General features: G+C 36.2%; 1 protein-coding gene across 4 annotated transcripts in view; it reads left to right on the forward strand.

Annotated features, from left to right (window-relative positions):
* Window positions 1–8,843: 8,843 nt before the first annotated feature.
* Window positions 8,844–25,956, forward strand: part of LOC143233156 (uncharacterized) — a 39,224-nt gene continuing 22,111 nt past the window's right edge. The window contains exons 1-2 of one of the 4 annotated variants that reach the window (XM_076469106.1): window positions 8,844–9,251; window positions 15,352–15,450. In XM_076469106.1, coding sequence (XP_076325221.1) covers window positions 9,071–9,251; window positions 15,352–15,450 — 280 coding nt within the window. In that variant the 5' untranslated portion in view covers window positions 8,844–9,070. The remainder of the gene's footprint in view (window positions 9,252–15,351; window positions 15,451–25,956) is intronic. The other 3 variants (XM_076469105.1, XM_076469108.1, XM_076469107.1) reach the window with 3 other exon arrangements.

The raw sequence follows: 25,956 nt of genomic DNA on the forward strand, positions 1-25,956 counted from the left end.
AAACCCACTTGTAGAGAAAAATATATATGTAAAAATAGCTAGTATGGCTAGAGAAAACTCCATGTAGAGGAGCGAACAACGTTTCGACCTTCTTCGGTTCACAAAGAAAGAAAGAGGTAACTGACCGATAGCTGACCCCATCTTTGAAGGAGGTTGTGTAATTGAGTGTAGGAATGTAGAGGGCGTAGTTAGATGTTTGATTATATTTATTAATATAGGTATAAAGGTGTTTCTTTGTATTGGTTTATTTTGGGCTTGAGTTGTTGTATGAATAACGTTTCTTTAATTTTATGTTTGTTTCTTTATTTAGTATTTCAGTGTTTTTTTATGGTTATGTTGTGTTTATTTGATTTGCAGTGTTCGAAAACGTGTGAAGGTGACTTTTTGTGTTTACTTAATATCGCACTATTTTATTAAATATTGTTACAATGCTCAAATTAGGAGTTCGACTCCCTGTGATGGAAAGAGCGTTGATAGGCCATTGTATGGCATCCGAACCGACAACAAAAAAGTTTCTGAGTGTATTAACGTTAAACCTGAAGGCTTATTACGCTACAAATCGGGTTTCGATACCCGTGGTGGGCAGAATACGAATAGCCCACTGTGTAAATTTCTGCTTAACAGCTAAAAAAAGCAACAACAAAAACTATTGAATATTAAGATTAATTAAAATTGCAAGTGGCAACAACCAAACTAATAAATATTAAGTGTTTTCCAAATGTTGGTTATTTTTCCGTTGATATCGGGAACGTGTGGTAAGCAGCAGTATAAGGTTTTGTTTGTTTGTTTTTTAATTTCGCACAAAGCTACTAGAGGGCTATCTGCGCTAGCCGTCCCTAATTTAGTAGTGCAAGACTAGAGGGAAGGCAACTAGTCATCACCACCCATCGCTAACTCTTGGACTACTCTTTTACCAACGAATCGTGGGATTAACCATCACATTATTACGCTCCCACAGCTGAAAGGGCGAGCATGTTTGGTGCGTCAGGGATTCGAACCCGCGACCCTCAGATTACGAGTCGCACGCCGTAACACACTTGGCCATGCCGGGCCATATAAGGTTTTGTAGTTTGTTTTGTTCTTAGGATTTATTATTGTTTGTTTGTTGTCGATCTACGTGTGTGTATATAATTTTTCCAACAGTTTTTGGAGGAAACTTGTTGATGTTGTTATGTTTTATTGTTATATTTTATAACGTATATTTTATTGTTATATTTTATAACGTATATTTCCGATATTTAAAACTATAGCCAGTATTTGGAGATAAAAAAACTTATAACAAAACAGTAACAGATATTAACTGTTAACAGCTTTGTTGTTTTTTGAAATTAAGTTTAATTTACTCTGTCCACCTACTTTAACTGCTGATTTAAGTCTAAATAGAGACAAAACACAAAGAGTCGTGTGCTGTGTAAAACTAATTATTTAACAACAGTCCAGGTGGATGGAAAATACAGGAAAAAAAATCATTTTTTATTTTAATTTTCTTTTCAAGACGCTTTCACAAGTGAAGTAGGCCTAGCATGACTAGGTGGGTTAAGGCACTCGATTCGTAAACCGAGGGTCGTGGGTTCGAATCCTAGTCACATCAAACATGCTTGCCATTTCAGTCGTGAGGGCGTTATAATGTTATGGTTAATCCCACTCTTCGTTGGTAAAAGAGTAGCCCAAGAGTTGGCAGTGGGTGGTGATGACTAGCTGCCTTCCCTCTAGTCTTACACTGCTACATTAGGGACGGCTAGCGCTGATAGCCCTCGTGTAACTTTGCGCGAAATTCAAATCAAACCAAACCACAAGTGAAGCTGTTGACGGTGATTTATTGATATCAAAACGATAACGTAGTGTTTAATACTTGTAAACAAAGATGTGAAATGCACTTTAATAATAAAAAATAATATTGTTTGAAAAAAGTGAAACGTTGTTCTATGATTTATCTTTAGTGATGTCAAACGTTTCTGCTACTTGACTTTACATTTTTGTAAACGTCAGTAAGGGAGATGACTTGTGCCACTAACATATAAAGACTGTCCTGTCCTTGTCAAATACACGTTCGTGTCGTCTCCTCATAACTGTGTTCCATGCATTGTTTCGAAGTGACTCATTCTATGCGTGACTGGAGTAAGAGACAGTTTTTCTACACAACATGTAATTGAACAAGAAGAATAAAAACTAAAATTTAAACTGGACTGCTTCGAGAAAAGATCAAAACAATTATGACGGATTTCCCCCTGTTACCCCCATGGTTATAATAGGCTTCTTTCATTAACCTCTAAATTCCAAGTCTTAGAATAGTAACTATCTTTGTCAGGTTTTTTTTTTATCTGACGAATGAGGACAACTGCACGGACACAGAATGTTGTCCCTTGCATTTTGTCTGTCACTGATTTCTCGCGCATCACTCCTCACGTGAAGACAATTTCACAGTGTTGCTAGGCAAATGAGAGCGAGATGCTCGCGCGAACAGCACTCTTCCCTGAGCGAGTCTTCTCAAAGAAACGAAAGGTGAATGTTTCCTCTTCCAATGTTACTGATACAGGATTTCCTGTGTAGAGTCAAAATAAGCATTGCTTTATATAAGAGCGTCAGTCTGTTCGATGTCACATGTTATCCTGGGGAACTGCTGGTGAACCAAGTCGAACACGCGTGAGGTCGATATTAAGTGAATGAGGATTCGAATCCGGCAACAGTTTCTGTTGTACTATCTCATACCTGTGAATGACGGCTCATCTGAGACAACGAGGTCGCTAGCAAAATGTACAAAGATTAAACGTAAGGGAATGTTTAATACACAGATACCTATGTATTGGATGGATGGTTCGTGTGGTAAGGGTCAAATTGGGGTATTTTGTCTCCCGGTGGTTCAGTGGTAAGAAAGAGGTTTAATAATCTGGGGTTCGATCCTTGCGACAAAACCCAAGTTGTAAACTGTTGAAGTATAGGGACGGAAAGTTTTTCAAGATAATAATAGAAGACGTTTTGAATTATTAATTGATTTCAGTTGTAAAACTTACAGAACACCGAGATCTGTGTTTGTCCAAACTAAATGATTTAAAGTAATACATTTGAATATGTTTGTTCCAGTTAAGTAATTTAAAGTAATACACTAGGATCTGTGTTGGTCCAAATTAAGTAATTTAAAGTAATACACTAGGATCTGTGTTTGTCCAAACTAAGTGATTTAAAGTAATACACTAGGATCTGTGTTTGTCCAAACTAAGTAATTTAAAGTAATACACTAGGATCTGTGTTGGTCCAAACTAAGTGATTTAAAGTAATACACTAGGATCTGTGTTGGTCCAAACTAAATGATTTAAAGTAATACACTAGGATCTGTGTTTGTCCAAACTAAGTGATTTAAAGTAATACACTAGGATCTGTGTTGGTCCAAACTAAGTGATTTAAAGTAATACACTAGGATCTGTGTTGGTCCAAACTAAGTGATTTAAAGTAATACACTAGGATCTGTGTTGGTCCAAGCTAAGTAATTTAAAGTAATACACTAGGATCTGTGTTGGTCCAAACTAAATGATTTAAAATAATACACTAGGATCTGTGTTTGTCCAAACTAAGTAATTTAAAGTAATACACTAGAATCTGTGTTTGTCCAAACTTAGTGATTTAAAGTAATACACTAGGATCTGTGTTGGTCCAAACTAAGTGATTTAAAGTAATACACTAGGATCTGTGTTGGTCCAAACTAAGTAATTTAAAGTAATACACTAGGATCTGTGTTGGTCCAAACTAAGTAATTTAAAGTAATACACTAGGATCTGTGTTGGTCCAAACTAAGTGATTTAAAGTAATACAGTAGGATCTGTGTTGGTCCAAACTAAGTAATTTAAAGTAATACACTAGGATCTGTGTTGGTCCAAACTAAGTGATTTAAAGTAATACACTAGGATCTGTGTTTGTCCAAACTAAGTGATTTAAAGTAATACACTAGGATATGTGTTGGTCCAAACTAAGTGATTTAAAGTAATACACTAGGATCTGTGTTGGTCCAAACTAAGTGACATAAAGTAATACACTAGAATCTGTGTTGGTCCAAACTAAGTAATTTAAAGTAATACACTAGGATCTGTGTTGGTCCAAACTAAGTAATTTAAAGTAATACACTAGGATCTGTGTTGGTCCAAACTAAGTGATTTAAAGTAATACACTAGGATCTGTGTTGGTCCAAACTAAGTGATTTAAAGTAATACACTAGGATCTGTGTTTGTCCAAACTAAATGATTTAAAGTAATACAGTAGGATCTGTTTGTTCCAACTAAGTAATTTAAAGTAATACACTTGGATCTGTGTTTGTCCAAACTAAGTGATTTAAAGTAATACACTAGGATCTGTGTTGGTCCAAACTAAGTGATTTAAAGTAATACACTAGGATCTGTGTTGGTCCAAACTAAGTGATTTAAAGTAATACACTAGGATCTGTATTGGTCCAAAAAAATGATTTAAAGTAATACACTAGAATCTGTGTTTGTCCACTAAATGATTTAAAGTAATACACTAGGATCTGTGTTGGTCCAAACTAAGTGATTTAAAGTAATACACTAGGATCTGTGTTGGTCCAAACTAAGTGATCTAAAGTAATACACTAGGATCTGTGTTGGTCCAAACAAAATGATTTAAAGTAATACACTAGAATCTGTGTTTGTCCAAACTAAGTAATTTAAAGTAATACACTAGAATCTGTGTTTGTCCAAACTTAGTGATTTAAAGTAATACACTAGGATCTGTGTTGGTCCAAACTAAGTAATTTAAAGTAATACACTAGGATCTGTGTTGGTCCAAACTAAGTGATTTAAAGTAATACACTAGGATCTGTGTTGGTCCAAACTAAGTAATTTAAAGTAATACACTAGGATCTGTGTTGGTCCAAACTAAGTGATTTAAAGTAATACACTAGGATCTGTGTTGGTCCAAACAAAATGATTTAAAGTAATACACTAGGATCTGTGTTGGTCCAAACTAAGTGATTTAAAGTAATACACTAGGATCTGTGTTGGTCCAAACTAAGTAATTTAAAGTAATACACTAGGATCTGTGTTGGTCCAAACTAAGTAATTTAAAGTAATACACTAGGATCTGTGTTTGTCCAAACTAAGTGATTTAAAGTAATACACTAGGATCTGTGTTGGTCCAAACTAAGTGATTTAAAGTAATACACTAGGATCTGTGTTGGTCCAAACAAAATGATTTAAAGTAATACACTAGGATCTGTGTTTGTCCAAACTAAGTAATTTAAAGTAATACACTAGGATCTGTGTTGGTCCAAACTAAGTGATTTAAAGTAATACACTAGGATTTGTGTTGGTCCAAACAAAATGATTTAAAGTAATACACTAGGATCTGTGTTGGTCCAAACTAAGTAATTTAAAGTAATACACTAGGATCTGTGTTGGTCCAAACTAAGTAATTTAAAGTAATACACTAGGATCTGTGTTGGTCCAAACTAAGTGATTTAAAGTAATACACTAGGATCTGTGTTGGTCCAAACTAAGTGATTTAAAGTAATACACTAGGATCTGTGTTGGTCCAAACAAAATGATTTAAAGTAATACACTAGGATCTGTGTTTGTCCAAACTAAGTGATTTAAAGTAATACACTAGGATCTGTGTTGGTCCAAACTAAGTGATTTAAAGTAATACACTAGGATCTGTGTTGGTCCAAACTAAGTGACATAAAGTAATACACTAGAATCTGTGTTGGTCCAAACTAAGTAATTTAAAGTAATACACTAGGATCTGTGTTGGTCCAAACTAAGTAATTTAAAGTAATACACTAGGATCTGTGTTGGTCCAAACTAAGTGATTTAAAGTAATACACTAGGATCTGTGTTGGTCCAAACTAAGTGATTTAAAGTAATACACTAGGATCTGTGTTTGTCCAAACTAAATGATTTAAAGTAATACAGTAGGATCTGTTTGTTCCAACTAAGTAATTTAAAGTAATACACTTGGATCTGTGTTTGTCCAAACTAAGTGATTTAAAGTAATACACTAGGATCTGTGTTGGTCCAAACTAAGTGATTTAAAGTAATACACTAGGATCTGTGTTGGTCCAAACTAAGTGATTTAAAGTAATACACTAGGATCTGTATTGGTCCAAAAAATGATTTAAAGTAATACACTAGAATCTGTGTTTGTCCACTAAATGATTTAAAGTAATACACTAGGATCTGTGTTGGTCCAAACTAAGTGATTTAAAGTAATACACTAGGATCTGTGTTGGTCCAAACTAAGTGATCTAAAGTAATACACTAGGATCTGTGTTGGTCCAAACAAAATGATTTAAAGTAATACACTAGAATCTGTGTTTGTCCAAACTAAGTAATTTAAAGTAATACACTAGAATCTGTGTTTGTCCAAACTTAGTGATTTAAAGTAATACACTAGGATCTGTGTTGGTCCAAACTAAGTAATTTAAAGTAATACACTAGGATCTGTGTTGGTCCAAACTAAGTGATTTAAAGTAATACACTAGGATCTGTGTTGGTCCAAACTAAGTAATTTAAAGTAATACACTAGGATCTGTGTTGGTCCAAACTAAGTGATTTAAAGTAATACACTAGGATCTGTGTTGGTCCAAACAAAATGATTTAAAGTAATACACTAGGATCTGTGTTGGTCCAAACTAAGTGATTTAAAGTAATACACTAGGATCTGTGTTGGTCCAAACTAAGTAATTTAAAGTAATACACTAGGATCTGTGTTGGTCCAAACTAAGTAATTTAAAGTAATACACTAGGATCTGTGTTTGTCCAAACTAAGTGATTTAAAGTAATACACTAGGATCTGTGTTGGTCCAAACTAAGTGATTTAAAGTAATACACTAGGATCTGTGTTGGTCCAAACAAAATGATTTAAAGTAATACACTAGGATCTGTGTTTGTCCAAACTAAGTAATTTAAAGTAATACACTAGGATCTGTGTTGGTCCAAACTAAGTGATTTAAAGTAATACACTAGGATTTGTGTTGGTCCAAACAAAATGATTTAAAGTAATACACTAGGATCTGTGTTGGTCCAAACTAAGTAATTTAAAGTAATACACTAGGATCTGTGTTGGTCCAAACTAAGTAATTTAAAGTAATACACTAGGATCTGTGTTGGTCCAAACTAAGTGATTTAAAGTAATACACTAGGATCTGTGTTGGTCCAAACTAAGTGATTTAAAGTAATACACTAGGATCTGTGTTGGTCCAAACAAAATGATTTAAAGTAATACACTAGGATCTGTGTTTGTCCAAACTAAGTAATTTAAAGTAATACACTAGAATCTGTGTTTATCCAAACTAAGTAATTTAAAGTAATACACTAGGATCTGTGTTGGTCCAAACAAAATGATTTAAAGTAATACACTAGGATCTGTGTTTGTCCAAACTAAGTGACATAAAGTAATACTTAGCATTGGTTCGAAACTGTGACTAAAGTAATATAATCACCCATGATGGCAAGAAACCCACTTGAAGTAACCTGAAGATGACCTAAGAAGGTCAAAACGTTGTTCTGTACTTTATTTTAATTAAAATTTTAATACCCATACGAGCCATCTTTATAATACAATATTAGCAAGTTTTAAAACTGTGACTACAGTAATACTTACACTTCTTTAAAACATAAACATTTTACAGTTTATTCAGTGTTTATTACAGCGAAAATGAAATGCTACTTTAAGTAGTTTAATAGCGTTGAATCTGCTGTAGCGTAAGAAGTAACGTATGATATATACGTATTATTCAACGTACTTCGAAGTACGTACATGTGTCTAAACTTTTGTCACTACGGATCCTAAATAATGGACGCCCCCCATGTGTACGTACAACTATTTTCCTGCCTATTCTGAGTTAGCTACTAGTTACAAATGTCTTATCAGTCCACCCTGGAATACCCAGTGAAAAGCTTTTGTAATGTGAAGAGTGATAGAGCGTGCACGTGCCCAGATGGCTCATGTCACGGCAAAACGTCCTTAAAGAGAATGTGTCATTTTCATTCACTATTTACTAGCGTTCCGAGACACGAGACTACAGTTGCCCGCCTTAGTGGAATAAACAAAGGTATTGGTTACATACTAGATATCTAGATATTAACTGGTCTCTATACTGCTAGTGATCTCGGACTTTATACCTGCTACTGACGCACAGCGACCGTAGGAGTCACTAATACCAGTAAAAATATGCATTTCAGACGTTGGTTGGCATGGTAACCAGATAACAAAGATTTCTAGCTACAGCAAATGACAGTGGAATAATCACTCCAGAAGCAATTTTGATTTCGGACAGTAAATCACATCAGTTCCCATTTTAATCACTTTGCCCCAACTACCCATCACTGTCTGAATGCAACACTGTCTAGAAAAAACCCATTCGTTGTATAAAAGACACATTTCGCTACTTATCTAAACACAACCAAATACTTATATTATTCTTTAGTGCCTAATTTATATACTTATGGTTTCGCAGATAAATTATTTTAAAGTTTTCGAAGTATTATTTTTACTTGGTGTAATTGCTTGAAACTTTGTAAGTTTGTAACACCACTGTGATTGAGTCTTGTGGCTTTTGCTTCCTGCCTTTAAGATGTGTTTTGTAGGCATAAATAAGGCTGGTACACAGTTTAACAAAGTTGCGTTATTAGAAACTTGAACTTGTTAAAAATATTGTATTTACACTCTAATAGTTCCTAGCTTATTTAATTTCGTTTCACTTATATTTCTGTAAGACAGAAAAAAATCAACTTTTGTTTTGGCTATGTTTCGACTGTGATCACTACGTGCCGCCACCATCGACGTTGTGCAGTCAGCCATAGAGAAAGTATCTGATATCCATCCGCTGAAAAGCTTGTGCTTACGTACAAAACTGTCAGTAACAGAGGAACGATTACCGAGTGAGGGAGTTCGTACTGGTCATGCTGTTTATATTCTATAGTACAAAGTCGCCGACTCGTGGAAGTCGCTCTAGCTTAGTAGTATTAGCTGTTTGTTTGGTCGGAATGATTACAGACGTGTAAGTAGGTTGGTTTCGCTCGTTCTGTTGAGTATACCTTGCACGTGCTACTGTTTCTACGTGATAATGCCTCGTATTTCATGCACGTGCTCTAAGCCTACTCATGAACAAATGACCTACTGTGACGATTCTCGAAACGGATGTTGTAGCACAAAAAAAGGGACAACATATCCCCTCGAGGACAATCTGTTGGACTGTAGCCTGCTATCTCATAAGTGTTATCGTATAATCTGTTTTGTGTTCCATGGTAAGAAGTTCTCTCATTCTATAACTAAAATAATAATAAGTAAAAATGTCTAAGTCCTGTCTAATTTTGCTTTGCTTTTCTCACGTGTATATCAACGCTAGTTGTATCTTTTAGTTTAAACAGTTAACTTGAATAATAAGTAGGCACGTTGTAAAAGAAACGTTTTTAATATTCATGACAAACAACACCTAAGGTATTTGAAAGGTGTTTCGTTCCGCTATAACAAACTTTGAAATCTGATATATAATTTTTGAAGCGATTTATTTGTTAAGCTTATGTGTATCTTCAGATTACACGATGAGATTAATTTCTCAGAAGATCAAAAACCGTAATAACTCGTAAGAATAATCGAAATCATTTTAATCGCTGATTTTGTTTGTCGTTGTTGATTTTAAATCAACATAATTCTAAAGTGGTGTTGAGCTGACCTTAGGAGAAAAGTTCTTATTATTGGGGAGAGGGGGAAGCAATTTATTTAAATAATTTTGATAATTTGGGAGTAAGAAAAACTTGTTCTAATAGAGAGTGTACATTATTAATGTTTTTTTTAGTTTCTGTGTTTTCCGCATCACTGAAAAATGAGATATTATTTTGTGTAAGATTTTATTATCACTAGGAAGCTGACTGGTTGTTATAAATACGAAGTAAAATAATTTAATAGATACTTATGAACATAAACTGACTAGAAGTATTTACCGTTCCAAATCACCATCACAAGAAACTGAAACGTGTATTAATTACACTGCTTTGAGCCATTAGTTTTATGCTGTTGTAGTTAACGATATTTTCAGCAGTAATCCCAACAACAATTCCCTAAATTGGGCCAGCGTAGAAAATTTTTCTTAGTCCTAAATCGACGCTCTAAATAAGAATCCAAAATAAGCTCCGTAAGTATAATTAAAAATTATAAAGTTATGTTAAAAAACAATAACAAGCTAAACTATCAATTTTTAATGATTAGTTTGTTTTTCGAACAAAGTTGCATTACAGGCTATCTACGATTTTTCCATCGCGAGAATAAAACATATAATTCTAGTGTTATAAGTCACTCGAATTTAACGCAGAGCCGCCGGAGGACAATATTCACCTACAAAATAAGAATGAAAAGTGTTTTACTTACATTAACTGGAATGGGTAGTAAGTGGAAAATTTAGTTGTTGTGAAAAAACCGCTGACTCTTTATAGTTTTATGTAGTGTTTGCAAACTGCCATGCGTAAGTATTTATAATGTGAGTGTATTAACTGAGGCGCATCGTGTATATTAATATGAGGTTATACCATTATATGCTTTATATTAATCTAGCTATAATATATGAAATAATTTCAAAATATTTTACACGTCTGTTTAAATCTGGTGTTTACGAATGCGTATAATAGTTTAGTCAAAGCCAAAAATGTCTGCTCATGGAAAAAGTCCCTAATTTAATTGGCATGTTTTTTTCAGTTGTTGTTTTGGATGAACAAAGTAAATTACAAGATTGTATCTTGACAACTATATTTTCATCCGTAAATTTAAATATTTACATTTATTCCTTGTTATTAGTGAGGTATATAATTTTTTTTTTTTTTTCATTCTCGACCAAGAATGCTTAAATGGATTTAACCGCTACAACAAGTTCACACGTAACCACCGCATTTGATGGTTAAGTTGTACTACATATCGTTATTAATTTCAGACAGGATACGTGACGTAATACAAATTTTTAGCTGATTTCTTAACATGCTCCACAAATATATTCATTTTGTTTTTAGGCCTAAATTACAATCGTCTGTTGGTAACGTGACGTGCAGTGATAATATCAAGTTGAGAGATACCTGATTACGAAAAAAGGAATTGAAGGGTGATTTATTAGTTTCAAAATTATAAATTAATTAGATTTAAAAAATGCTACTATTCAGAATTGTTGTTTTGTGATGTAATTTTAAAATGTGGAGTGTAAGATAGCCTTGATAGGCTTAGCAGTACAGTTAGTAAGTTGGTCAACTTTAACGTTTGGATTCTGGTTTGTCACCTTGAAGTGTTCTACCGTTTTAATGTTGTTCATTCGTTAGCAGGTTTATTTAAATGATCTGGTGAAAATAATTCGAAGTCCAGCCCACGTGACGATATCACGTTAATTTATTTCCTCCTTAATATGATTCTTAGGTTTGTAAGTTGTAGGCTTAAGGAAATTTACAAATAACGCTAAAACGGAAATACCTCGACTAAAAACTAAGAAAGAAAATCAATAAACTATTACTGTTTCACTTATAACGCAGTGTGTCCTGCTGTAGGTTGTTTTGGCTGTACGACACACTACCATGTGTCTTGATTTTACTTATCCCTTACAGTTGGGCTCTTCTAGCACTATCATGGTTGAAACCAGATTTAACACCTTTTTCACTTAGGTTACAACCAGATTTTTACACCTATTTCATTTCGGTAAACTTTGAAGCCCTCAAGGATTATTTTATTTTTCACTTTAAGAGCTGACACATACAATTCCATGGGGTCAGTCTCTACGTATCTGATTAATTGTGATATGGTAGACCAAGGTCAATAAAGAAGGCTCAGGGAGGCTTGTTTGTTTGTTGTTTTTTTTAGTTTCGCGCAAAGCTACACGAGGGCTATCTGCGCTATCTGTTCCTAATTTAACAGTGTAAGACTAGGGAGAAGGCAGCTAGTCATCGCCAACCACCACCAACTCTTGGGCTACTCTTTTACCAACGAATAGTGGGATTGACCATCACATTATATCGTCCATACGGCTGAAAGGGCGAGTATGTTTGGTATTACGGGTATTCGAACCAGTGCCCCTCATATTACGAGTCGAGGCCTTAACCACCTGGCCATGCCGGGCCACACAGTATAATCAATATAATTAGAAATTAGGATTGATCATAACATTATAACGCCCCCACAGCTGAAAGGGTGAGCATGTTTGGGGATCCGAACCCGACTCGAGGAGGAGCGATAGAGTTCTTTTGGTCTCACGTGCGATATTTTTCATGACACTCACGATTGCCACTGGCAGAAAATTCCTGAAGATTAAGCAATTACAGAAATAAAAAAATGTTCCGGAACTGTCATGCAGTATCTTTATGTGCTATCGCGGAGGAGCACGTGCTCTCAGCAAAATGCAGAGAGGAAACTCAGAGCATTGTTACCCCCCAGGCAAATATAAGACTGCACTCGGCGTGTATAAACTACATTAACAATTTGTAGGGGACTTCCCTTTGCACGTAAATGGTTACGTACTACTATAGGCAGATCTTAGGGAATTCCTGTATTTATTAATTACGGACAAATTCGTAGTTAGGATGTTATTCGAACTGCAGGTTATTATTTATTACTGAGAGTTTAGAAGTCGATAAGAACATGTTGAAAGTGATGTAGAGAATTTTGCTAAAACTACGGATGTTTATTTGTTTTTATATTGGTTTTTATTCGATTAATGAGATAGTTTGGTTAGGGTACTCAATCGTAGCTTACGAGTCGTAGTTTCGAATCTCGTCACCGAACATGGTCGCTCTTTCAACCTTTGGAACGTTATGATGTGTTAGTCAATTCCATTGTTCGATGGTAAAATAGTAGCTCCAGAGTTAGCGATGGGAGGTGTTAACTACTTGCCTTCCCTCTACTCTATCACTTCCATTTTAAAGACAGCTAGTACAGGTAGTCCCCGAAAAGGTTTAAGAAAATTGGGCAGATAAACAAACGAGGTTGTCTGTGATTTGAACTGAAACAATGAGGCCCAAATCTTAAACCTAACAATATGTATATAAACGAAATCTTTTTGTGACACCCCCCCCCTCAACATTTATTGCCGAAGATACCTTGTAAAAAACACAAACAAGCTATATTTGGGAGAAATATCTGTGCTCTGTCCACTGTCGAGGATCGAACCCTGTAGTTTAGCTCTAAACAAGTATGAATATCACTATTATTAAAACTTCAGTAACATTTATTGCGTACATTTCACTTATTGACAGGTGTGGCCTTGTGACTAGCATGTTCCGACTCATTTCACTTATTGACAAGGTGTGGGAAAGGCGTGGCCTTGTGACTAGCATGCTCCGACTCATTTCACTTATTGACAAGGTGTGGCACAAACGTGGCCTTGTGACTAGCATGCTCCGACTGTGAATTCCAGGGATATAGTTTGCGTTCCGTTGCAGCTAAAATGTAATTCTCCACTTTGAGGTCATGAAGGCATTATAAGAGTGACTGTCGTAATCCCACTGTTTGGTTAGATAAAAGTATCCCGTAAGTTGGCGGTGTATATTAAAAACTATTTCCCCTCTGGTCAGTCATTTCTGCATTACGACAATGCGCAGAAAGCTTTGACGTAGCTTTAAGTTTAAGGTTTAAATCTTTATATTTTCCTTAATATATTTCTAAATGATTTCTGGTTAAAATATTTAAATATAAAACAAGCCAATAGGTGTCGTGTTTTAATGACTTATGTATAAGTTTCGTAAAGCTATGAAGACGACGTTAAACTATAGAAATGACCGTGTGGGGACCATAACGAGAAGTTTCTAGAAGTTATAACGGACCCAAACAGTTTCTCACCATAAGGTATCAAAAAGACTAGCAAGCAGATAATTTGTTATTTTATAATTTGTTGATCAGTATATCGGGATAGTAGATAGTTGAATCTCGTGCAAAGTTTCTCGAGGACTATATTTTCTAGCCGTCCTTAATTTAGAAGTGACAGGCTAGGGAAAAGCCAGGCTCTCAACACTACTAACCACTAACTCTTGGGCTATTCTTTACTAACACAAGGTGGGATTGACCGGCCATGATAACGCCTCCACAGCTGAAAGGACGACCATGTTTGGTGACAGGATTCGAATCTTCGATCCGCAGATTACGAGTCGAAAACACTGAACACCAGGTCGTGTTGGTTGTCGCAGTCCATACGAAGTTCGAGTCAATGCGCAAATAGGACTCGTAAGAGATCAAAAACCCATCTGTAACTAGTATCTTGTGGTGTTCAGCGAACTGTCCATTTAAGTATGGTTTATAACACTATAATTATTTCAGCACTTCCAGTACACTTTCAAGTCTGTAATTATTTGTACACCACCAGTAAAATAGATATCTTGTTTCTTGAAAACATTAACATTAAAAACTCTACGAAAATACGCACTTTCAGTGCCTAAGGAACAGAAGCGAATAGTGACAGGATACGATTATAGGTTTGATGTGTATAGGTTCACATATACTTAGTTTGATCATTCTTTGAATTTTGCAAGAAAGTCCTGTATTTGTTAAAACCTCAAATAATAAGTTATGAATACGATATTTAACTAACTAGAAGCTCGTGGCAACAAGATTGACCTTCCAAAGGGTTTTTAATTGACCTAATAACCTCTCATCCGTCCTCTTTGTGACATAACCTCTCTGTTGTATGCTATCCTTACAACACAGTCTGGTTTATCCTTGTAACTTAATCTACATTGTGCGCACGAATTTACCTTGTAGCAGTAGATAAACGTTAAGATGTGTCTGAAACCATTTCTTTGTTGTCGAACTAATCAAAATTCCATTGTCGGATAACTCTGTATAGCCATAGAGTTAAGGCGTTTGACTCGTAATTATAGAGTCGCAATTTCGAATTCCCGTCACAAACCAAACATGCTCGCCATGGAACCGTTATAATGTGACGGTCAATCCCATTATTCGTTGGTAAAAGAGTAGCCAAAGAGTTGGCGATAGGTGATGATGACTAGCTGCCTTCCCCCTAGTCTAACACTGCTAAATTAGGGACGGCGTGAAATTCAAATATAAAGAAATAAAACAATCCATTGTTGACAAGTCAGTTGTAATTGTCATTTATATAGCGTCAGGCTTCATCGAAGAATCAGTGACAGATCAAAGGTTTAACTGTCACGATAGGTTACGCTGCAGTATGCTTTGTTTACGAATATGACTAATTGTTTGTTTGTAGTTTCAATGGGCATTTGGTCTGTGCTTATCACAAGTATTCAAACCCGGAGTTTAGCGTTATAAGCTTTCAAAGCTTACTACTAAACCAAACTTTTGAAATTTAACGTCAACTCTGTCTGGTTTTACCAACAGTTAATCTTATGTTTTAATATTTATTTTTTTCAGGTCAGAGGTGGCCTCAGAGACTACACCACGGGACGTACAGTTGTAGGTGTTATCTTTTGATCTTCGTTCTAATTGTGTCTTTCATCATTAGAATGGGAGGTAAGAATCTACGGGTATTACTCCAATTATTTTTACTTAAGATTTAACGGTTCGTGGACATTTTGTTAAATAAATTCAATCGGTGGAGAGAATGAAAAACGACAAAAAAAAAATAAAAACACGTAGATAGTGTATAATATTGATAAGAATAAGATAGTTACGAGTTTCACTGTCATTCATGCTTCAGTAGGACCAGTGCTGATGAGGACTTGATTGAAGGACGGTCCCGACTCCAGCTTGAGTTATTGGAGCAACGATATTTCAGGCCCCTCGTAACATAAGCTGGAGCCAGGATAGTCTTTCAAATAAGTCAGAGTTACGATAGAACAGCCATAATAATTCTTATTTATTTAGAAAGTTATAAGTTATTGTTTCTGATGGATAACTTCTAAACTGACTCAGTAATCTTTGCTGTAAGATTTTTGTACCAAATCGATTAAAATGTGTAATTAATTTTATTTAACTTTGTAGTAAAGACATCAAAAGCGCCAATGAACATTAGTTGATCTTGAAAAGAGATTTGAGTTAATGATAAATGTAACAAAAACATTGAAGAACCCCATTTAATGGTAAAACAAGTGGAAGCTATGTTCATTTCTGTGTCATGGTGATATGATTAACATATAGACAGTGGACTTCTCAGCATACCTGTTTAAACTAAATTGTGGTTCGTTGTTCGTTTCAGTCTTATTATTCCGACATTAGTTTTTATAATATCACGTATTGGTTTCGTTGTAACGTTTCGAAAGCGAATCAGTAGCAGAAAATGTTATGTAGTTTTTACTTAGACTTTTAAATTGCGTATAAAAAGTTCGAATCCCCGTCACACCAAACATGCTCACCCTTGCAGTTGTGGGGGCGTTATAATGTGACAGTCAATCCCACTATTCGTTGGTAAAAGAGTAGCCCAAGAGTTGGCGGTTGGTGTTGATGACTAGCTGCCTTCCCTCTAGTCTTACACTGCAAAATTAGGGACGTCTAGTACAGATAGCCCTCGTGTAGCTTTGCGCGAAATTCAAAAACAAACAAAGCATGTAAAAAGTAAAGACAGTCATTGTTTTCTCAAGGTAAGAAAGTTCGTTATAATCAAAATACCCAGGTATTCTTTGGCCCTCGCATGTGGCGGCGTCGTTGAATAGCATGTTCTTCTTCTTATTATTATTATTAGGCCTACCGCTACAGAAACGTATTGTTTTCCATTTGCATCGCTCTTGAGGACTAATATTCAATTTAGAAAACATTTATTCTTTCTAAAGTTGATGCAAAACTTGTATTTCTGTTTGCATGTGGTGCATGAATAGAGAAAAGGGCAGGTTACAGACACCTGAATTAGCTTTCTAAGTAGCGAGCGACTGCTAGTAAACCGTGAAGGTTTTGTCTCGAGCCAACCGCCACGTGAAGTTCTGTCACAGTCTATTTCCGAAGAAGTGAACGACCTAAGGCACCGAAATCAGTAGCTCATGATGTAGGTTGATCTATAGCACTGAAATCAGTGGCGGATTTAAGGTTGTGTAGGCCCAACAACGTATGTAGTTTTACATAGAATAAAAGTGTTAATGGTGCCCCATTAAGACCATGGGGCCCTAAATACGCCACTGACTGAAATCACTGGATCATGTGTGTAGGTCGTATGCCCTAGAGGAGTGAAACCATAGATCGTGGATGTAGTTTGTGTTGAAGGCAGCGAGTGAATTCGACCTCAACAGAATTCAGTGTTCCTAAAAATCCACGAACGACGAAAATCAACAGACTTACAGTCATAACCATCCAGTTCCTTGTGACACATGGTTCTTTCACAAGATCTTTCAATACATTCGAGGTTTAAGCCTATTCTCAATTAAAGCAAGAGGTCGGGTGGAATGGAAAACCGTTTCTTTGAGAAAGCCGCGTCATTTGGTTCAACGACGAGCACGTGCATATCTGTCACCTTCGAACAGTTATTATTAGAGTATTTTTCTTTGTACCTATAAAGTGGAAATGAAAGATTTCATCGCTTCTTATAATTAATGACTGTGTGTATGTGTGTGTGTGTGTGGTTCGAATTGATCTGGATTTAAACAGGATTTGTTCAAGACAGTCGCGTGTAGGGGGTTAGACTCGTAATTTGTGTGGTGCAAGTTCGAGACCCGTCACCAAACATATCTGCCTTTTCAGGTGATGGATGTTAAAATGAGACGATCAATCCTATATGCAATTAGAGATGCCCAAGAATTGGCGGTGGGTAGTGTTGAGTAGCTGTCTTCCCCTTAGTCTGTCACTTCAAAATTAGAGACACATCAAGTAGCTTTATAATATATAATGTTAACACATTCTGTATCATCTTACAGATACACACATACACGCGCGCGCGTATATATGCAAGTCACGTGCGCACTCGTGCACGTATTATAAAAACCATTGTATTTCGTCTGGTCACTTGGCCGCACTAGTTAAATGAGCCCGTGATGTATACAGAAAGAAACAGATCAGGTGGGAGGGATCTGTTACAGGCCATATGTAGCTCATTCACCCTTTTACCCTTCGCGCGTGTTGGCCTCGTGCGCCTTAGAAAATTGATAAGCCTAGCAGATGGCTCTCCGCAGTTTTTTGTTTTTGTTTTATTTTTATTTCCACAGTAGAACGTATTTTACCATTAACCCCCACCGTCTTCGGTTCCGTCACAGATGGGAGTCGAAGACAGGAATGTTTTTCAAGTAGTCCATCAGTCAAACATTAGGCTTAGCCCTCCTATTGAAGTACTAGTTTCACTTATTACCGCGGTTTAACATGTTAAAAACATTTCCAATTCATATTCATGAGAATGTTTTATCAGAACGTTTTACATACAAAACGCCGGCAGATAACTGTCAAATTCGAGAGAGATGTAATCTAAACAAAACAAATGTTCACATCATTTTTATCAACCAGTCCTTGGTTTTAGGTCTTTTCCATTTATTATACTACAAAGGTAATGCTCTAAGAACGTTCAGGCCCGGCATGGCCAGGTGGTTAAGGCACTCGACTCGTAATGCGAGGATCTCGGGTTTGAATCCCCGTCACACAAGCATGCTTGCCCTTGCAGCTGTGGGGGCATTATAATGTGACAGTCAATCCCACTATTCGTTGGTAAAAGAGTAGTCCAAGAGTTCGCGGTGGGTGGTGATGACTAGCTACCTTCCCTCTAATCTTACACTGCTAAATTAGGGACGGCTAGCGCAGATAGCCCTCCTATAGCTTTGCGCGAAATTCAAAACAAACCAAACTAAGAACGTTCGAAGAACCATCTCGGTAAGATGGAATCGGGTAATTAATTGTTCAGTTGAGGTTTCTCTGTCATGTCAAGCTTTATACTCAGTACAAATATTGTATTGGTGTATTTAACGTATTTTTTTCCCTCATTAACATGCTATAGATAAGGAATACGGCAAAGACACTTCCTATACAAACCACGTAAAATCTATACGACACAAATAAACGAAGTAACCGTATTAAAAAAAAAGTAACTTGGTCAGTCTTTGGACGAAATTATCGTAAATGGCGAGGATACACTGTGGTCCTTGTAAATAAACAAGGGTGTGTCCAGTTAGCTACCGATGAAGGAATACACTGTGGTCCTTGTGAATGAACGAAAAGGGTGTGTCCAGTTAGTTACCGATGAAGGAATGCACTGTGGTCCTTGTGAATGAACAAGAAATGTGTACCGACTTCGCTATACTAATAGTTCACTCTGTTCGATAGCTAATATAAATTAAATATAATTTAGTCACCCATTTGGACAGCGGTAAGACTTTGTGCTCAGAACAATGAAATCAGGAGTTCGATTCTCGCGATGAACACAGCAGATAATCCAATGTGGCTTTTGCTCTAAAAAAAACAACAAATTAACAAGAAAAAAACATTTTCTAAATTTCTAGTTATTCTTAATGGATAAACATCGGAGCCCTCCTATAGAATCATTTCATCAAGAATTGTGGTCATTCTGCACATAGTGATCTGATGGAGACAGCTAGTACATGAAGACAAGATGATGTTAAATTGATAGACTAATTGTGATGTGGCCTTCGCACCATTATAAAAGACAAAAACAACAACAAAGTTATCGCGTAGGAAGGAACTCTTGCGTGTAGAAGACACGTGTATTCGTAGACTGAGTCGTACAAAAGCACCCACCTGTTGCAGAACGCAACCATTGGCCGGAAACACGTCGACTGACCACTGCGGCATCAAATCATGTACATAAATCGCGAAGTCAAAACTACATTTAAAAGTTTTAATTTCATCTCTTCACGGTAACGCCCATCTTTGATCAAATTGCTCGAACATTACCGTCTTGCTGCGCGTGACCATCATGCATCGTTAGAAACTCTCTTGTCCACCTTACTTTCTGTGTTTCATTTATTTACTTGTTTTGAGCTTTCTTTCTTTTTTGCGTACTTTACGTATTCACTGTGTTTTTATTCCAGAACAACCGTATTAAAAAGAACTTTCTAGAAGATTACGTATGTTACAGCAGTAGTTTCTGGCGCTAATGAACACACATTATGTTTGAAATGCTTGAACGGTTCCAAAGGGACCTCGCGCTTCGTGATAAGAAACTGGCTAGTTTTGTAGTCAGTGAGATTACACACGCTTTGTGTTTTCTTCTGTCTGGGAGCAAAATTCTGATAGTCGATCTGTTTGTTGGAAATAGTTATAACTTATTTGATACATCGATTTGTTTCACATTCGGTTTCAATAATTACAGCAATCTAGAACTACACAACACTTGGTGACGGTCCACTAGAACCAAAAAATGTAAACAACACAACACTTAGTGACGGTCCTCTAGAACAAAAAAATGTAAACAACACAACACGTAGTGACGGTCCTCTAGAACAAAAAGTTGTAAACAAAACAACACGATACTTGGTGACGATCCTCTAGAACAAAAAGTTGTAAACAACACAACGTGATACGTAGTGACGATCCTCTAGAACATAAAGTTGTAAACAAAACAACACGATACTTAGTGACGATCCTCTAGCACAAAAAGTTGTAAACAACACAACACGATACTTAGTGACGATCCTCTAGCACAAAAAGTTGTAAACAACACAACGCGATACTTGGTGACGATCCTCTAGAACAAAACGTTGTAAACAAAACAACGTGATACGTAGTGACGGTCCTCTAGAACAAAAAATGTAAACAACACAACACGTAGTGACGGTCCTCTAGAACAAAAGTTGTAAACAAAACAACACGATACTTGGTGACGATCCTCTAGAACAAAAAGTTGTAAACAACACAACGTGATACGTAGTGACGATCCTCTAGAACATAAAGTTGTAAACAAAACAACACGATACTTAGTGACGATCCTCTAGCACAAAAGTTGTAAACAACACAACACGATACTTAGTGACGATCCTCTAGCACAAAAAGTTGTAAACAACACAACGCGATACTTGGTGACGATCCTCTAGAACAAAACGTTGTAAACAAAACAACGTGATACGTAGTGACGATCCTCTAGAACAAAAAGTTGTAAACAAAACAACGTGATACTTAGTGACGATCCTCTAGAACAAAAAGTTGTAAACAAAACAACACGATACTTGGTGACGATCCTCTAGAACAAAAAGTTGTAAACAACACAACGTGATACGTAGTGACGATCCTCTAGAACAAAAAGTTGTAAACAAAACAACACGATACTTAGTGACGATCCTCTAGCACAAAAAGTTGTAAACAACACAACACGATACTTAGTGACGATCCTCTAGAACAAAAAGTTGTAAACAAAACAACGTGATACGTAGTGACGATCCTCAAGAACAAAAAGTTGTAAACAAAACAACAAGATACTTAGTGACGATCCTCTAGAACAAAAAGTTGTAAACAACACGATACTTAGTGACGATCCTCTAGAACAAAAGTTGTAAACAACACAACGCGATACTTGGTGACGATCCTCTAGAACAAAACGTTGTAAACAAAACAACGTGATACGTAGTGACGATCCTCTAGAACAAAAAGTTGTAAACAAAACAACGTGATACTTAGTGACGATCCTCTAGAACAAAAAGTTGTAAACAACACGATACTTAGTGACGATCCTCTAGAACAAAAAGTTGTAAACAAAACAACGTGATACTTAGTGACGATCCTCTAGAACAAAAAGTTGTAAACAAAACAACACGATACTTGGTGACGATCCTCTAGAACAAAAAGTTGTAAACAACACAACGTGATACGTAGTGACGATCCTCTAGAACAAAAAGTTGTAAACAAAACAACACGATACTTAGTGACGATCCTCTAGCACAAAAAGTTGTAAACAACACAACACGATACTTAGTGACGATCCTCTAGAACAAAAAGTTGTAAACAAAACAACGTGATACGTAGTGACGATCCTCAAGAACAAAAAGTTGTAAACAAAACAACAAGATACTTAGTGACGATCCTCTAGAACAAAAAGTTGTAAACAACACGATACTTAGTGACGATCCTCTAGAACAAAAAGTTGTAAACAACACAACGCGATACTTGGTGACGATCCTCTAGAACAAAACGTTGTAAACAAAACAACGTGATACGTAGTGACGATCCTCTAGAACAAAAAGTTGTAAACAAAACAACGTGATACTTAGTGACGATCCTCTAGAACAAAAAGTTGTAAACAAAACAACACGATACTTAGTGACGATCCTCTAGAACAAAAAGTTGTAAACAAAACAACACGATACTTAGTGACGATCCTCTAGAACAAAAAGTTGTAAACAACACAACGCGATACTTGGTGACGATCCTCTAGAACAAAACGTTGTAAACTACACAACACAACAACACTTGGTGACGATCCTCTAGAATAAAAAGTTGTAAACTACACAACACAACAACACTTGGTGACGATCGTATATGTGAAAAATCTGGATGAGATTTAATCGATCTATTAAATGGTATAAGAAGTGTGTGAATGCATGACATTCATACAACCCCATTCCTCACTGAAAAGAAGTGTTATAAGTACTGTAGAGCCATTCACCATATTTACACGAAACACGCGCTCTTTCCACATGGAAAGAAGACTTATGTTTGCTGCCCTAAACACACACCTCGTATTAATCTTCTACGCAAATCCAGGTATTGGTTTCAGATTCCATACAAAGGAAGTTAGTGAAAAATACAGTCGTCGGAATGCCGACAACTTCCGGTAATGAGAGGATGTAGGGGGGCATGGCTTATTGGAGGAACGTGATATACGTCGCCGGTACTTGTTCATGACCAACAGCTGGTCATGTGGTCATGCTGTGTGACCGTCAACGCAAGCTTTACACAGGAACCATACCTGTAATAAGGACTTCATTCCTCCCCCATATATTGTAGTTTTTGGTGTCTGGACTGACTCCAACTGTTTTTATGAAGTTGACGTGAAAGGTTTGGTACACCTTTTAAACAAGCGCTACGGACCTGAGGTAAAATGTCACGCGTGATAACAGTCTGTGCAACGGCATATATTTATGCAAGTTTCGTGGAATGTTAACAATCGCCTGCCTACAAGGGTCAGTTTTGTTTATCAGACTTTATTTTTATGATAAATATATAACGGCAGGGACTTGGTAAGAACCTGAGATAGGAAACATTAATTATAATAAATATGCAACGACAGAGACTCGGTAAAAAACCTGAGATAGGAAACATTAATTATAATAAATACGTAACGACAGAGACTCGGTCAGAACCTGAGATAGGAAACACTAATTATAATAAATACGTAACAACAGAGACTCGGTCAGAACCTGAGATAGGAAACACTAATTATAATAAACATGTAACGACAGAGACTCGGTCAGAACCTGAGATAGGAAACACTAATTATAATAAACATGTAACGACAGAGACTCGGTAAAAAACCTGAGATAGGAAACATTAATTATAATAAATACGTAACGACAGAGACTCGGTCAGAACCTGAAACAGGAAACGTTAATTATAATAAATACGTAACGACAGAGACTCGGTCAGAACCTGAGATAGGAAACGTTAATTATAATAAATAACTAACGACAGAGACTCGGTCAGAACCTGAGACAGGAAACGTTAATTATGATAAATAGCTAACGACAGAGACTCGGTCAGAACCTGAGATAGGAAACGTTAATTATAATAAATAACTAACGACAGAGACTCGGTCAGAACCTGAGACAGGAAACGTTAATTATAATAAATAACTAACGACAGAGACTCGGTCAGAACCTGAGACAGGAAACGTTAATTATAATAAATACGTAACGACAGAGACTCGGTCAGAACCTGAGATAGGAAACATTAATTATAATAAATACGTAACGACAGAGATTCGGTCAGAACCTGAGATAGGAAACATTAATTATAATAAATATGTAACGACAGAGACTCGGTCAGAACCTGAGATAGGAAACATTAATTATAATAAATACGTAACGACAGAGACTCGGTCAGAACCTGAGATAGGAAACATTAATTATAATAAATACGTAACGACAGAGACTCGGTCAGAACCTGAGATAGGAAACATTAATTATAATAAATACGTAACGACAGAGACTCGGTCAGAACCTGAGATAGGAAACATTAATTATAATAAATACGTAACGACAGAGACTCGGTCAGAACCTGAGATAGGAAACATTAATTATAATAAATACGTAACGACAGAGACTCGGTCAAAACCTGAGATAGGAAACATTAATTATAATAAATACGTAACGACAGAGACTCGGTCAGAACATGAGATAGGAAACATTAATTATAATAAATACGTAACGACAGAGACTCGGTCAGAACATGAGATAGGAAACATTAATTATAATAAATATGTAACGACAGAAACTCGGTCAGAACCTGAGATAGGAAACATTAATTATAATAAATATGTAACGACAGAGACTCGGTCAGAACCTGAGATAGGAAACATTAATTATAATAAATACGTAACGACAGAGACTCGGTCAGAACCTGAGATAGGAAACATTAATTATAATAAATACGTAACGACAGAGATTCGGTCAGAACCTGAGATAGGAAACGCTAGTTATAATAAACATGTAACGACAGAGACTCGGTCAGAACATGAGATAGGAAACACTAATTATAATAAATATGTAACGACAGAGACTCGGTCAGAACCTGAGATAGGAAACGTTAATTATAATAAATAACTAACGACAGAGACTCGGTCAGAACCTGAAACAGGAAACGTTAATTATAATAAATACGTAACGACAGAGACTCGGTCAGAACCTGAGATAGGAAACGTTAATTATAATAAATAACTAACGACAGAGACTCGGTCAGAACCTGAGACAGGAAACGTTAATTATAATAAATAACTAACGACAGAGACTTGGTCAGAACCTGAGACAGGAAACGTTAATTATGATAAATAACTAACGACAGAGACTCGGTCAGAACCTGAGACAGGAAACGTTAATTATGATAAATAACTAACGACAGAGACTCGGTCAGAACCTGAGACAGGAAACGTTAATTATGATAAATAACTAACGACAGAGACTCGGTCAGAACCTGAGACAGGAAACGTTAATTATGATAAATAGCTAACGACAGAGACTCGGTCAGAACCTGAGATAGGAAACGTTAATTATAATAAATACTTAACGACAGAGACTCGGTCAGAACCTGAGATAGGAAACATTAATTATTATAAATACGTAACGACAGAGACTCGGTAAGAAACTGAAATAAGAAACCTTTAATTACCTTTCACTTTTAACCGTACCACGTGAGCATCTCGTGCCAGTAAGTGCGTTAAGAGCTCCCGTTGTTTTTCATTTTGGTTTGTCAATCACACGTGAAGAGGAACCCTATAATTACGAAGTGATGGTCAATCATTCATGATAAGGTTAAAACAAACAATACCTACAGATGTCGCTCTGTTTCAATACGTTTGTTGACAAAATACAAAGTATTTGAAAATATTTTGCAAACTCGTGCTGTAAAATATTCTGTATATTTAAAAGAATAACCGAACTTAATCAGTTATGTCAAACTAGAATGAATCCTCACAGCTAATTCTGACAAGAAAAAATCTTCAACTGTATAATTCTCGTGGCAAGAACGTATTTCTCTGTGAGTTGGAATTATCAAGATGCGTCTTTCTAGCAAGTACTAGGAGATTAACCGTTTAGCGACGTTTGTACTTCACTCACCAGAGGGACGCTACTTATTATAACGATTGTCGCCAGATTAACGTGTTTACGTAATTTTTATATAGCTTTAATACACGCACTGTCTTCGACACCCTTCATTGGCTTAGCAGTAAATGTAAGGACTTGTAACGCTAAAAACTGGCTTCGATACTCGTAATGGGAGAGAACAGATAGCTTATTATGCAGCTTTAGGCTAGATAATAACAAACGACTATTCCAAATCCTAAATCGAATGATCGAATACCGTTCACACTTTTACACAAATCCGTTGTCTTAAATAAGTATAAAATGTATTTATGAAATTTATTATGCAGGTTAACCCATTATTTGC

This window comes from Tachypleus tridentatus, chromosome 12 (genome assembly GCF_004210375.1).
Source record: "Tachypleus tridentatus isolate NWPU-2018 chromosome 12, ASM421037v1, whole genome shotgun sequence".
In the NCBI taxonomy this organism is placed as follows: domain Eukaryota; kingdom Metazoa; phylum Arthropoda; class Merostomata; order Xiphosura; family Limulidae; genus Tachypleus; species Tachypleus tridentatus.